Source organism: Lepus europaeus, chromosome 7 (assembly GCF_033115175.1).
Source record: "Lepus europaeus isolate LE1 chromosome 7, mLepTim1.pri, whole genome shotgun sequence".
In the NCBI taxonomy this organism is placed as follows: Eukaryota; Metazoa; Chordata; class Mammalia; order Lagomorpha; family Leporidae; genus Lepus; species Lepus europaeus.
In genome coordinates, this window is record NC_084833.1 from 17,091,005 (window position 1) to 17,106,737 (window position 15,733).

The 15,733-nt window shown below is 50.7% G+C and overlaps 1 protein-coding gene across 1 annotated transcript in view; it reads right to left on the bottom strand.

Annotated features, from left to right (window-relative positions):
- Positions 1–15,733, bottom strand: part of PTPRJ (protein tyrosine phosphatase receptor type J) — a 173,095-nt gene that overhangs the window by 14,804 nt on the left and 142,558 nt on the right. Inside the window, exons 12-21 of the mRNA XM_062197479.1 lie at positions 11,067–11,198; positions 8,855–9,065; positions 8,597–8,721; positions 7,606–7,693; positions 5,292–5,333; positions 4,777–4,785; positions 4,599–4,686; positions 3,311–3,401; positions 1,138–1,211; positions 897–1,031 (exon numbers count right to left, since the gene is read on the bottom strand). Of these exons, the coding sequence (XP_062053463.1) occupies positions 897–1,031; positions 1,138–1,211; positions 3,311–3,401; positions 4,599–4,686; positions 4,777–4,785; positions 5,292–5,333; positions 7,606–7,693; positions 8,597–8,721; positions 8,855–9,065; positions 11,067–11,198 (995 nt within the window). The remainder of the gene's footprint in view (positions 1–896; positions 1,032–1,137; positions 1,212–3,310; positions 3,402–4,598; positions 4,687–4,776; positions 4,786–5,291; positions 5,334–7,605; positions 7,694–8,596; positions 8,722–8,854; positions 9,066–11,066; positions 11,199–15,733) is intronic.

The window sequence follows — 15,733 nt, forward strand, 5'->3', positions numbered from 1 at the left end:
TCTCTCTCTCTCTCTCTCTCTCTCTCTCTCTCTCTCTGCTTCTCCAATATTTTTTTAAAAACTCTTTCAAAAAAATACAAATGTGGGCTGTGAACTAGCACAGCCACTGTGGAAGACAGTATGGAGATATCTCAGAAATCTGAATCTAGACCTACATGTGACCCAGCCATCCCACTCCTGGGAATTTTCCCAAGGAAAATGAAATCAGCATAGAAAAAGTTATCTGCACCTCCATGTTTACTGCAGCTCAATTCACAATAGCTAAGACATGGAATCAACCCAAATGCCCATCAACTGAAGATTGGATAAAGAAATTATGGAACATGTACATCATGGAATACTACACAGCGGTAAATAAAAAATGAAATCCTGTTGTTTTCAACAAAATGGATGCAACTGGAAAACATCATACTTAGTGAAATAAGCCAGTCCCAAAAGGGAAAATACCATATGTTCTCTCTGATCTATCACCTAAAAGGCAATCTATAGAAATGAAATTGACACTTTGAGATGCAATGACTTTGAACAGCCCTTGTCTAAGCTATTGAGGAACAGTTTTTGTTTTTTTTGTTTTTTTTTTTTTTTCAGACTGTTGAATTCTTTACTTAGTATAGAGTTAATTTCCTGTGTATAAAGTTAACTGAAAATAAATCTTGGTAAAAAAAATTAAGAATGGGAATAGAAGAGGGAGGAGGAAGAAGGGTGGGAGGGCGGGTCAGGTGGAAAGAATCACCATGTTCCTAAAATTGTATTTTTTAAATGCATGAAGTTTGTATACCTTAAATAAAAGGTTTCAGGGGTGGGGAGGTGCAAATGGTTTTCACAATTCTTCCACCACAATAAAAAGTAGTTCATTAAATGTTTAATTTTTTTATTTGAAAAAAAAAAATACTTACCCTTCCCTGCTCAACACATTTGGTCAACATAACAATGGCATGCACGTTTTTCTCCCAAACCATACGCCAGAAATCTTTCAGCGTGTTGGGGAGAGGTCCTTGTGTGGCAATAAAATCTTTCTTGGAATGGTAGCCCTAAACGTGGAAAACAACACAGAGTCAACATCAAAGACACAGAAAGAAGCTCTGAAAATTTCAGAACCATAGTCCAGCTCTGTGAGACCACCCCACGCACACTCACAGGCATGTAGTTGGCATTGATGTAGTCATCCGTTGAATGGGTCTGGACTGAAAGCTTGACACGAGAAATATCATCTGTGACATGGAAAGAAAAACGGGTCCTCAGTGGAAGGCAATGCTTTAGGAAAGTTGCACCCAGGAGAGAAATCGAAAGACACGTGGTTTGGAGGGTGGGCAGTTCAGCATTCCACAGAGATGACCTCACGTGGTCCTCACAGCCCCTGTGCGACTGTGACACACAGAAGTGACGTGATTACGCACATCAAGGTAATCAATGGCAGAGACAGGATCTGAACCCTGGCAGCCTGACACCAGCACCCAAAAACAGACACAAACTTGCCCAGCTCAAGAAAGGAAATGATGTCCTTGGAGTCCCAGGCAACAGACTAAAGCTAAAAGCAGCACCCCTAAACTTCCCAGTCTCTGACTGCACAATCTCACTCTCCCCTAGACAAAAGAGTGCAATGTTGAATCCAGTCACCAACGACCCAACTACAGTCTTCCCCAAGCAAAAAATACCCAAACTCCAAATTCCCAACACACACGCTCCAGATCTGAAAATCCCAGACACGCACACGCACAGACCGGTAATCCTGAGTTAAGCTTAGATGGCAGTGCTGGGTCAGGAAGCCAACCTACTTTCTTATTTTTTTTTTAAGATTTATTTTATTTATTTGAAAGGCAGAGTTACAGAGAGGCAGAGGCAGAGAGAGAGGTCTTCCACCTGCTGGTTCATTCTCTAACTTGCTGTAACAGTGGGAGTTGAACTGATCCAAAGTCAGGAGCCAGGAGCTTCTTCCGGGTCTCCCACATGGGTGCAGGGGCCCAAGGACTTGGGCCACCTTCTACTGCTTTTCCAGGCCACAGCAGAGAGCTGGACTGGAAGTGAAGCAGCCAGGACTCAAACCGGCACCCATATGGGATGCCAGCACTGCAGGCAGCGGCTTTACCCACTATGCCACAGCACCGGCCCCTGCCAACCCTTTTTCAAAAACATGCTTCTCAGAACACTGGCCAGTACCCCTTGTCCAAGACAAGGAGGAAGGAGAATGAAGAGAAAGACCCCCAGGAACCAGAAAATGCTGAAGCTACCCAGAAGCTAAGGTTTTAGTCCAGGACAGAAAAAAACAGAAAGACAACACCTCTAAACAGCCTGGTGTAAAAATGACCCACAGAGCGTATCAACGTTGGCTGTGTCAGAACATGGCTGGGATCCACATCCATGTTTCTCTGTGGCCTAACTCCCACCCAAAAGAACCACAACAAACTTTCTACAAAGATGTAGTTCCATTTCATCTAACGGGTGGCATCGTAAACAATTCTGATTTCAAATTCCAGTCAGTATTCCTTCTTGGCGTAACAGCAGACACTGTTTAGTCTCAGAAACAGTAAAGAGGGGTCCAGCACTGTGGCTAAGGGGGTAAAGCCGCTTCCTGCAGTGCCAGCATCCCACCTGGGCGCAGGTTTGAGACCCGGCTGCTCCATTTCCCATCCAGCTCTCAGCTATAGTCTGAGAAAGTAGCAGAAGATGGCCCAAGTCCTTGGGCCCCTGTACCCACGTGGGAGACCCCAAAGAAACTCCTGGCTCCTGATTTCGGATCAGCCCAGCTCTGGCCGTTGCAGCCATTTGGGGAATGAACCAGGGATGGAAGACCTCTACCTCTGCCTCTCAAATAAATAAGTCTTAAAAAAAAAAAAGTAAAGAATCTACAGGTAACTCTATTTCTCTGTAAAATGCACTCGACCAATCAGAGGTATGGACAGGCAGAAAGTGTGACTCTGCTCCATCTCATTCCAGAACTAAACAAACTATAATAAAGGGACTGAGAGGTGGGCCCTGAGACAAGACCCACAGACCCGGTCCAAAGGCTGGCTTGGCCATTACAATCTCTAATTGCTCCTTGAAAGGAAGTCACCTGTAGCCATGCTGAGTCTCATTCTTGTCATCTGAGAAACAAATATTCTCCCACCTACTTCATAAGGTTAGGGTGAAACTAAATGTAATGAACTTAAGTAGTGCTTAGTACACAGCAGGTGCACAAGCAATGGTGGAGGAAATGGAGAGTTAGTGTCACCGACTCCTCTCCCTCTACTGTAAGCTCTGCAATCAGAGCTGTAAGCTCTGATGGCCAGTGGCAGAGGAAACGGGGAGATGGTTGCATACAGTCACTTACAGGGCAGAACATTATTATAGCGATTCTTCCCTCTATTCTCAGCCAATTCAGCTGCATATTTGGGTAGGCTGATTCCAACGAGCTTCAGATCCTGCAAACAAAGCCGAGAAGTTGTTCATTTAGTCTTTGAATCTTACTCTGAGCACAGAGCAGGACAGACAAGGCAGGGATACAGAGGTAGCATGGGTTAGAAGATCTGTGGCCATTTCTAACCCCTAGGACTCACGCATGGGATCTTATTTGGAAATAAGGTCTTTGCAGACGTAATCAAGTTAAAATGAGGTCACGTGGAGTAGGGTGGGCCCTTGATCTAATGCAAGTGGTACCCTTAGAAAAGGAAGGAGATGAGGAGACAGAGCCACACGAGGGGAGACAGGCGTGGGAAGACGGAGGCAGAGACTGCAGCAGTGAGGACGGCTGGGCTGCCAGAAGCTGCAGGGGCCAGCAAGGACCCTCCCCTGGAGGCTTGGGAGGACCACATCCTGGCGATGCCCTGATCTTGAACTTGTGGTGTCTAGACCTCTGGACAGTTAATTTCTGCTGATTTAAGCTCCTGTTCGAGGTACTTTGTTACAGCAGCTCCGGGACACTAAGGGAGTTCAAAATGAAAGCTTAAAGGAGAGCACAGCCCAGAGAAGAGGCCCAGGCGGCCAGCACTAGCACTCAGTCGGGCAGCATTAAGCCAATGCTGAACACTGATGCCAAGCAGCAGGTGACAGGTGCAACAGGGCACTCTGGGGACAAAGACCTCCAGTCCCCCTACTGGGATCCGCAAAATCAACTCGGAGCAGGGAACACCTGGGCTGTGGCTGGGGTGGTGAGTGGGATCGCAGGAGAGCAAAGGCCAAGCCTGGGACTGCACAGGGAGGACGGGTGTGTGTGAACATTCGGAGGGGGCTAGTTCCTGGGCTGGGGTGGGGATGGCCTTCAGAGGGGACTTAAAGGCCAGGCAACCCCCTCCTCAGGACTTTAACTAACCCCCATAAGTTGATCTCAACTGCTCAGTCATGGAGCCACAGACCCCTACAGGCCCCATCTGGTTCCTTTCCAGATCACACAGTCCTGTAAGTCCAATTCCCAGTTCCTGTATCTCTGGCCAGTCCACAGGTATGAAGAAGGGTAAACACACGATGCACCGGACACTGGACGGTGCGGGCCTCCTACTCACACACAGCCAACGGGGGACCCCAGGGGACAGGAAGTGCTTCTCTTGCCCAAAGCTTCCCTTAAGGCAGAAGCTCTGAGACACAAAGCAAACACGGGCAACACCAGGCTCACAAGCACGTACTTCGTATTCCTCTGCGAAGCCACAGTTGGAGTCGGCTTGCTGTTTCTTAAAGTAGGCCTCGAAATTCTCCACTCTGATTAACTTGGATCTGGGGAAACAAAGTGACTTAGGAAGCTTTGTTCTTACACTCCGTGGAGCAGAAAATCAATCGAAAAAGAAAAAGAAGGAGGTGACTTACTTTTTAGGTCTTCATCGCAGAAGGGGAAAGAAAAAAAAACAAGCAATTAGAGATTCATTCATTTGGGAAGCAGACACATTCCTCCAAGAACCAAAGCAGAATATAACTGGGGGGTGGGGAGGGGCAAGAAGGGTAGGGAGTAGAGTAACACCATTCATAAGACACTGAAACGTGAGTCCCGACATCCAACTCTCGTACAACTGATGGGCCTTGTGCTTCAAGTAAGCTCTCCTCTCCCCATAGATCTTCATAACCCATTGAAACAAAAAAGTCACGAAATACTTACTTACTTAATAACAGAGTAATAGTAGGCTATGGCAAAGGAGCCAGAGGGGACTAACTAAACACAGATTCCTTACAGAACACGGAGCTACCAAGGACCTCCAGCTGACCAAGGCCAAATGTGTCACTCAAGAAAAATGACATCAGATTCCATCAAAAATTTTCTAGATAATCACTGAACGGATTAGGGAGCCAAATGCCTCAAAATAAGACTCATAACTCTAGAGACTTACTTAATTTGTGAAAAGGACACTTCATTGTTCTTTGCATCTTTCCTGTTTTGAAAGAAAGGAGACCCATTAGTCCAGATTAAAAAAAAAAAAAAAAGGTTCAATCTTTGCTTCTGGCTTTGACGCCTTGTCCCTGGAAGCGAATTCATATGCAACACTAACTCCTGCTCACCAATGCCAAGCAAAGTGGTTCAAGCTGCCTACAAACTGGTCACATCATTGTCTTTCTTTTTTTTTTTTTTTAAGATTTATTTATTTGAAAGACAGAGTTACAGAGAGAGGTAGAGACAGAGAGAGAAAGGTCTTCCATCTGCTGGTTCACTCCCCAGATGGCTGCAACAGTCGGAGCTGCGCCGATCCGAAGCCAGGAGCCAGAAGCTTCCTCCGGGACTCCCATGTGGGCACAGGGGCCCAAGGACTTGGCCCATCTTCCACTGCCCTCCCCGGCCATAGCAGAGAGCCGGACCAGAAGAGGAACAGTCGGGACCAGAACCAGCACCCACATGGGATGCCAGCACTTCAGGCCAGGCTTTAATATGCTGCGCCACAGTGCCGGCCCCCACATCATTGTCTTTTATACCATCTAAAAGAAAAATCTGACCTAGGCAGTGGGGCTGGCATAAAGCCGCCACCTGCAACATAAGCATCCCATATCAGAGCACTGGGGTTCAAGTCCCAGTTGCTCCACTTTGGATCCAGCTCCCTGCTAACGAGCCTGGGAAGGCAGCAGAAGATGGTCCAAGTACCTAGGCCCTTGCCACCCATGTGGGAGAGTTACTGACTCCTGGCTTTGGCCTGATTATTGTAACCATTCGGGGAGTGAACCAGCTGATGAAAGAGATACCTGTCTGTCTGTTTGTCTGTCTGTCTGTCTCTCTCTCTCTCTCCCTCTCTCCCGACCCTGCCATGTCACTCTTTCAAATAAATAAATAAACCTTTCAAAAAAAGAGAAAGAAAAATCTACATCAGTGACGTTACTCTGTTGCTGAGAAAGCTTGTCGGCCAGGCAGATGCAATGAACGAACTGGTGGGGCCCTTGCACGCTCCCTCATCGTTGGCTGAACTTCACAATGGTGTTGAAAAAAAATTAAAAACTTCCAGGTGGCGATTTGGCAGTGCGTCTCCCCACTGCCCCAGCAGGTGTCCGGCGGAGCATGTGGCTCAGAGGGCGGCTGTGCGGATGATGTAACAGCAGCAGCGGGTGCAAGACGCCGCATGAGTGCTCCATTTATCCGAGGATCCTCGACGTCATGAGTTACTCTCCACTGGTATCCCCGAATCGTCGATGAGAACAATGATAAGCTAAGCTTCCTAAAGCTGGTCAGCTCAGAGATGGGGCACGTGCTCTATCTCAGCTACTTCCAAACTAAGATCTCTCTAACGCTCTGATAGAAAACCGACTGGTGAACCCAGCGCACACTCAGCTGCAGTGCCTACTGAGGCCTGGAGGCCATGGCGAGGGTCGGTGTCAAAATCGCCCAGCTGGGGACAGAGATGAGGTGCGACTGGCCCGAAGTGCACACTGGAGACATGGGAGTTCCTTACACTGTTCCCTCCAATATTGGGGATTTTGAAATTTTCCAAAATAAAAAGCTTTCTTTAGGGGCCAGCGCTGTGGCGCAGCAGGTTAACGCCCTGGCCTGAAGCGCCAGCATCCCATATGGGCACCGGTTCTAGTCCCAGCTGCTCCACTTCTTATCCAGCTCTCTGCTATGGCCTGGGAAAGCAATAGAGGATGGTCCAAATGCTTGGGCCCCTACACCCACATGGAAGACCTGGAAGAAGCTCCTTGTTCCTGGCTTCAGATCAGCCCAGCTCCGGTTATTGCAGCCATTTGGGGAGTGAACCAGCAGATGGAAGACCTTTCTTTCTGTCTCTCCTTCTCTCTGTCTGTAACTCTGCCTCTCAAATAAATAAATAAAATATTTTTTAAAAAAGTGAGGATTGGGGCTGGCATTGTGGTGCAGTATATTAAACTGCTGCTTTAGATGCCAGAACCCCAAGAGATTGGAGCAGTGGTTTGCGTCCTAACCACTCTGCTTCTGTTCCATCTTCCTGCTATAAGCACCTGGGAAAGCAGCTGACGATGACTAAAGTGCTTGGAGACTCGCCTCTTATGTGGGAGACCTGGCTAGAGACCTGACTTTGGCCTGGCCCATTGTGACCATTTGGGGAGTGAACCAACAGATGGAAGATCTCTCTCTCTCTCTCTCTCTCTCTAATTCTATCTCTGTCACTGTCTTTCAGAGAAAATTAATAAATAACTCTTTTTTAAAACATAGAGGATGATCATCAACAATAACATAAGCAGTATCACCTTTTCTTTCTCCAAAAGATGAAGCCTCCCACAGCCACAATAACCAGGGCTCCAAAGATACACCCAAAGACGGCTCCGCAGATGACACCTGGGAAAAGTCCAAGCGGAAGCCCTTGAGCCAGTGTCCACTGAGGACCGTGCCACACCCACAATTAGCCCCAGGCCCTCACTCGAGCGGGCTCAGGTGCGCGCACACACACACACACACACACGGGGTTAAGTCCAGGCATTGCAGAGCTGGGCTCTCTGCCCCCAGGTCATCACCAACACTGGGGTGAAGAACATCACTATTCCTCTCCACCTCTCAGTTGGCTTCATCGCTAATGTAGGGAACTGGGCTGGAGCGGTGATTTTCCTACACCCACAGATAAGCAGAGGTCCTCTCAGCACCATGCTCAGGCATCGTGAAACCCATCTGGTTCCTGGGAATGACCTTGGCTGCTGGGGCAGGAATTCTTTCCTGCACCAACAACCACTAGACAAACCACCAAGCCAGCTGGCCAGCTTGTCTCTGGTCTAGAGGCAGGGGAGGCTGCCTCTTTTGGGTTCCCGAAGCTCTGTGATAAACACCAGGAGCACCGGACAAGGAGCCAGGGACCAGAATTTCAGGCCTGCCCCTACACCACTGTGTAACTCGGGCAAGTCCCTTCCCATCTCTGGGCCCTCACACCTTATTTCTAAAAGGTGGGTTGTACGAGACAAGCTCTAGGGCTCTTTCTCAAGGATTCTAAGCACTTGAAGTCACACCGGCCACCACGGACCACAATGAGACAAAGGAACGGATCTCTGCAGACTGGGACTTAGGGAGGGGACAGCTGGGGTCCAGGGCTGTCAGGGTCCTCAGAGGAGGAAGCGGAGCTGAGCAACTTCTGAGAGAGAGAAGGGAGGGCGGGGCACTGCTCGGGGGTCCCAGGGAGCCACCCAGTCACCCAGCCTTCTGTGGACACTTGAGGCCAAGGCCCAAAGGTCAGGGCTATTGTTTCTTCCCTACCTGGATCCTGGGGCAAGAACACGGCATCTGAGTAGCGGCTGAAGGACACGTAGCTCTCAGCCCCATCGATGAGTCCATACTTTTGAGAGTTGAAGGTGATATTGGTGAAGCCGGCCACGCAAGCCCTGCAGGACGAGAGACGGCACGGAGAGGCTACTGGGATGTGTCCGCAGCCACGGGCACATGGCGCCCCGCACTCACAGGGCACAGTTCCCTCCCTCCCCTCCCCGAGCGGCTGCCCGATCCAGACGGCACTACCTGTAGGAGCCCAGGGGTTGCAGCTTCCCGTTGTAATAGCCCAGGGTGGTGGATTCATTCCCAACGTCAATTTCGTATCTCAAGACTTCGGACAAGCCCTGAGAACGTCCCCGTTCTTCGGTCCGTATGAGGTAGGTCACGTACGTATCCGAGGCCCCGTTACTGAAGTCTTCGTATGTGTATTTCAGCACGTCTGCAGAAGGCGGGCCAGCTAAGAACGGCACACAGAGAGCAACCGTAAGAAAGAGATTCCACCTCCGCCGCCTCTACACCATGGTGCTGTTGCCGGGCAACGACACCACCAGCCACCAGCCACCAGCCACCAGCTCTCAGGGACCTCGGGGCCAGGCTCTGCTCAGGCCGAATTCTAAACGCTCCACTTCCGCTGACTCATGCCAGCACCCTGAGTCTCATCACTTAAGCCAACCGTCCCCACGTTGCAGACAAGAACGGGAAGGCACAGGAAGATAAAAAGGAACTGGCCCAAGGTCACGAAGCCCACTTGGTGGACTGGATCTCTAACCCAGACCGCCTGGGCAGGCCGCCATGCAACGCTGCCTTTCTCCTCATTCAGCAAAGATCTGGACCTGGAATTTGTTGAAAACCACCCCAGCAAAATGACCAAGAGCTTGAACAGATCCAAAAGAAAAACATACAGAGGGCTGGGCTTTGGCCTGCTGGGTAAGACACCAGTTAGGACACTCCTGTCCCACACTGCCGTGCTGGGTTCAATAACCAGCTCATGGCAGGTTCCAGCTTCCTACCAATGCAGACTCTGGGAGGCAGCGGCGATGGCCAAGTGATTGGGTTCCTGCCATGCATGAGGCCCTAGCCAGAAGCTGCTGTGGGCATTTGGGGAGTGTACCAGCAGACGTAAGAAAGATATGCATTCTCTCTCTTTCCCTCTCTTGATCTCTCTCTCTCAAATAAAGAAATAAATATTAGAAAAGAAGAGAGGGAGAGGAAGACCCCAATGTCACTCTTTGCACCCTCGGCAGCCTGATGACAACCCCTACCCTGCAGGGTCCCCAGCAGCCCCGGGAACGCCTGTGGTCTCTTCCTTCATCTTCCTCAAGGAGCTGAGGACAGCACCACAGGGGGGCACATGGGCAGAGGTGGCCCCGTGTCACCCGTGTGTAGTTTGAGGAATCACTGAAAACCACACAACCCGCTCTTTTCTGTCTAGGCCTGTACACGGCACTGACAATGCAGCTCTCAGAGCGCCCTCAACTCATCCTGGATCCAACAGCACTGAATAGAAAAGCAGCCTGGCGCCCGCCTGCTCCTCTCTCAGGCTCAAGGGATGCTCTGTGCAAGCTCCTGCCAGCAAATGCAAACCGTGTTCTGTTTTAAGAGAAAACCATTTGGGGCCAGTCTGTAGTGTAGTAGGTTAAGCCTCCCGCTTTGGTGCCAGCATCCCATATGGGTTTGAGTCCCAGCTGCTCCATTTCTGATCCAGCTCTCTGCTAAGGCCTGGGAAAGCAGTGGAAGATGGCCCAAGTCCTTGGGCCTCTGCACCTACATGGGAGACCAGGAAGAAGCTCCTGGCTCCTGGCTTCAGATCAGCCCAGCTCCAGCCATTGCAGCCATCTTGGGAGTGAAACAGAGGATGAAAGACCTCTCTCTCTCTCTCTCTCTCTCTCTCTCTCTCTCTCTCTCTCTGACTCTACCTCTAAATAAAAAATAAATCTTAAAAAGAAAAAGAGAGAGAAGCCATCCTCTAAGGATGACATGTGTGTGTCTGAGTGGAAGAGAGAGGGATAAGACAGACAGGGACACCAAGTTGATTAACACTGATATTCTGCACCTGAGAGACCCTGAGTCGTAAAAGAGACAGCAAACCTAGGTATGAGGTAGGAGAGTCTTGGGCCACAGGCAGGACCCAGCCACCACCTGCTTGCTAAGCAACAGTCTGCGGGAGCGGCCACACTCACTCTTGGAGTATCTTCTGTGACCACTCCCAGGCAGCAACAGCAGAGCTGAGTCCCTGCAGCACGGCCTGCTGGGCCTGCAAAGCTTCAGATGTCTGCTGGCTGCGTGTGGAGCCCTGATCTAGATCATCAGAGCGGCGCACGGCTTCCCCTCCCGGCCTGAGCGCCGGCATGTGGGCAGCTGAGTACAGAGAGCCATGTACTTATATCCCTGATGGCCCCAGCGCTCAGCGGGCACAGGCTTGCTCCCCCAGCTGTGTCCCCACAAGGCCCCTCCTTACCATCCCCCGTGGTGAGAATGACAGCGTAGGCCTTGATGGGTCCGTGGCTGGCTTCAAATCCACTGAACTTGACCTTCACCGAATTGTGACTGACGGATGTAATATTGGGAGAGCCATCCGGAGGAGGGGGATCTGAAATAAAACACAACAAAACACGATCAGCCAACATTTAAAACCAAAGAAGGAGCAAAATCATCAGAGAATCATCACGATGGGGAATGCACGTCAGGCCCTCCTGGAGCTCTGCCCCCACCCCGGAAGCTGCACGCTGGGCTGTTGCAGAGCAAAGACAGAGGCCAGGGGCAGACAAGGGGAGGAGGCGAGCGGAGAGGGGTGTATGGCTCACACTGATCCCTGCAGTGCAAACAGCCACGTCCTAAGGGCAGGCTCCCAGCAGCCTCGTTGGGCTTTGCTGTTGCTGTTTGGAACAAGACGTGCTTTTGATTTCTATTACTTTTTAACCAGACTTATTGAAGCATTGTTAGAATAGCATCATGCTATGGCTGGAAGATGATTTGTTCCCTCCAAAACTCGTGCTGGCGTTTAATCCCTGTTGTAAGGTACTGGGATGGGGGACTCAACTGTAATATTTGGAGGAGGACTTTTGGGAGGGAAGAGGCCACTGGGGCGCAGCCCCCATGAGTGAGTCCTGGTGCTTTTATAAAAGCGGTGGGAGGGACCAGAGACATATCTGTGCATCTCCACTTGATACCCTGCACCACCTCAGGGCTTGGCCACTGCCAGATGTGGCCCTTCAACCTTGGCCCTTCGGAACCATAAGCCAAAACAAATCTCTATTCCTGAAGATTTATCCAGTCTGTGGTTTTGTGTTATCAGCAACAGAAAACAGACTGAGAGGTGGAAAACTTGTACACTGAAAGCTATAAAACACGGATGAAAGAAATTAAAGAAGACACAAACAAATGGAAAGACATTCCATGTTCACGGATTGGAAGATTCAGCCTTGTTAAAATGTCCATACTGTTCAAAGTGATCTACAAAGTCAACACTATCCCCTCAAAACCCCAACAGCATTTCTAACAGAGTCGAAGAAACAATCCTAAAATTCAAATGGAACCATAAAAGACCTAGAATGGCCACTAAGTGACCTAGAGAAAGAATAAAGCAAGAAGACTCACACTTCCTGATTTCAAATTCTATTACAAAGCTACAGTAATTAAAACAACATGGTACAGGCCGGCGCCACGGCTCAACAGGCTAATCCTCCGCCTTGCGGCGCCGGCACACCAGGTTCTAGTCCCGGTCAGGGCACCGGATTCTGTCCCGGTTGCCCCTCTTCCAGGCCAGCTCTCTGCTGTGGCCAGGGAGTGCAGTGGAGGATGGCCCAAGTGCTTGGGCCCTGCACCCCATGGGAGACCAGGATAAGCACCTGGCTCCTGCCATCGGATCAGCGCGGTGCGCCGGCTGCAGCGCACCAACTACGGCAGCCATTGGAGGGTGAACCAACGGCAAAGGAAGACCTTTCTGTCTCTCTCTCTCTCACTGTCCACTCTGCCTGTCAAAAAAAAAAAAAAAAAAAAAACCATGGTACAGAAATAAACCCAGACCCATGAGAGAGAACCGAGAACTCAGAATTAAACCCATGCATATAAGGCCATGGAGAAAGGACAGTCTCTTCAACAAATGGTGCTAGGAAAAAATGCATCCATATGCCAAAGAATGAAACTGTACCTCTATATTAAGCCATTCAAACATAGATTCTAATGGATTCAAGACAGAAGCATAAGACCTGAGACTATAAAATCCTAAGAGGAAACATAGAAGGGCTTCTTGATCCTGATCTCGACAAGGTTTTCTTGCATTTGACATTGAAAACCCAGCAACAAGAGCAAGAGTATACAAGAGGGATGGTTCCAAACTAAAACACCTCTGCATGGCAAAGAAAATAAGCAACAGAATGAAAAGCCAGCACTGGGGCCAGCACAGCGGCATAGCAGGTAATGCCACTGCCTGCACTGCCAGCGTCCCCTATGGCCACGGGTTCCTGTCCTGGCTGTTCCACTTCACATCCAGCTCCCTGTTAATGGCCTAGGAAAAACATGGGAAGTGCTTGGGACCCTGCCACCTACATGGGAGACCTGGATGAAGCTCCCGGCTCCTGGTTTTGGCCTGGGGCTACTGTGGCCACCTGGGGAGTGAACTAACTCCCTTTTCTAACTCTGACTTTCAAATAAATAAATAAATCTCTTTTTTTGACAGGCAGAGTGGACAGTGAGAGAGAGAGACAGAGAGAAAGGTCTTCCTTTTCCGTTGGTTCAGCCCCCAATGGCCGCCATGGCTGGTGCACTGCGGCCAGCGCACCGCGCTGATCTGAAGGCAGGAGCCAGGTGCTTCTCCTGGTCTCCCATGCGGGTGCAGGGCCCAAGGACCTGGGTCATCCTCCACTGCACTCCCGGGCCACAGCAGAGAGCTGGCCTGGAAGAGGGGCAACAGGGACAGAATCCAGCGCCCCAACCGGGACTAGAACCCGGGGTGCCGGCACCGCAGGCGGAGGATTAGCCTATTGAGCCGCGGCGCCGGCCAATAAATAAATCTTTAAATTAAAAAAAAAAAAAAAAGCCAGCATCCTGTTTGCTGAAGATAAGCTGCCCTTCCTATGTCCCCTCGGTCCTTCCCACTTACGAAGGGCCAGGGCGCCGAGGCCGAGAACTGGGGTGGAGCAGCAGACGGAGAGGGAGGCTGTGTGGTGGAGGAGCTGCAAGCAGAGCTCTGCCCGCCACACGGAGCGGCGCAAGGATCTGTTGGGCGGCTGAGAACAAAGATGCAACAGATGCCCAAGGGGCTGGAATCAAAGACGAGTCGGGGAGAGAACGCGCCTTCTCCACCACTGCAGGTCCCAGCGCTGGAGCTGGTCTAAAACGCCACGCAGAGAAACCGGCCAACACTCTCCCCGGAAACGGCGGAAGCCCACACATAATTGTCTCTCGTTTGTCCTGGAAGGTGGGTATCATTTCCTGTTTTGGCAGCTAAGGAAAACAGGGCTCAGAGTAGGCTGAGTAGCTTTCCTGAGATCACACAGCTGCTGAACCCTGGACTCAAACCCAGGTCAGCCCGTCTAAGTCAAGGCTCTGTACACGGAACCCCCCGGCTGCTTTCCAAGTCAGGTCCCTGACGGGGCCTTTTTTTTTCTTACTGTAACAACCACAGATTCTTTAGGAACCGTCAGAAACACTCTGATATCCTAAGGAAAACACACATGGGAGTCACAATGCACAAAGTCAGACAGATCTGCCACTAGGCTGGTCTAAGACGTTAACTCTGGCAGCAACATGGGAAGCAAAGGGCAGATCAAATAAAGCGAAGATCCAGGAGACTTTTTCTAAGCACAAGAAAGGTGGGCTGGGAAAAGATGAACCAGGAGCATGCCCGGTGTGGCGAGCGATACCCGGTCTCCCCAGACAGTTCAGGGGCTTGCGACCACGGCAGCCAGGGAAGCACGAGTCTCGACCGAGTATCTGATCACAGCAAAGACCTGTGGAAGCTACCGGGGGGTCGTGGTATCAATGTGACTAAGATTGAAAGAAAGGCCGGCGCCGTGGCTCAACAGGCTAATCCTCCGCCTTGCCGCGCCGGCACACCGGGTTCTAGTCCCGGTTGGGGCACCGATCCTGTCCCGGTTGCCCTGCTTCCAGGCCAGCTCTCTGCTGTGGCTAGGGAGTGCAGTGGAGGATGGCCCAAGTCCTTGGGTCCTGCACCCCATGGGAGACAGGAGAAGCACCTGGCTCCTGCCATCGGAACAGCGCGGTGCGCCGGCCGCAGCGCGCTACCGCGGCGGCCATTGGAGGGTGAACCAACGGCAAAAGGAAGACCTTTCTCTCTGTCTCTCTCTCTCACTGTGCACTCTGCCTGTCAAAAAAAAAAAAAGAAAAAAAGACTGAAAGAATGAGAAAAAGGAGCCCTCCACAGGAGGCACTGGCCGACCTGTCAAGATGCCGCATCCCGTTCCAGAGGCCCTGAGTTCAACACCTGCCCCGGCTCCGGACTCCAGCTTCCTGCCCGTGCAGACCCGGGCAGGTAGAGGTCTGGTTTGAGCTCCCAGCTCCTGGCCTTCCCCTGGCGGATCACTGTGGGCACTTGAGGAGTCAATCCACAGAGTGGGGCGCTCCCTCCCTTCCCTCTCTCTCTCTCTCTCTACTTCTCAAATAAATATATCTTTTAAAAGAAGGAAATAAATGAGTCCCTCAGTTGAAGCAATACATCCTGAAACATTCACAAATAAAGTTACACAATGATCGGGACTGGTCTCGGTACAGTAGGTAACACGGAAAAAGGAGGAGGGGTTATAAAAAAAACAAGACTGGCCGAGTGCTGACAGCACTCAACTGGGTGACAGTGAACATTTCTATCAGAAAATGACTTTTCAGGGGCCAGTGCTGTGGCATAGAGGGTAAAGCCGCAGCCTACAGTGCCAGCTTTCCATATGGACACTGGTTCAAGTCTTGGCTGTTCCACTTCCGACCTAGCTCTCTGCTATGGCCTAGAAAAGCAGCGGAAGATAGCCCAAGTGCTTGGGCCCCTGCACTGGCATGGGAGACCTGGAAGAAGTTCCTGGCTCCTGGCTTCAGATTGGCCCAGCTCCAGCCACTGTAGCCATTTAGTGAGTTAACCAGCAGATGGAAAACCTCTCTCTCGCTCTCTCCTCTGCC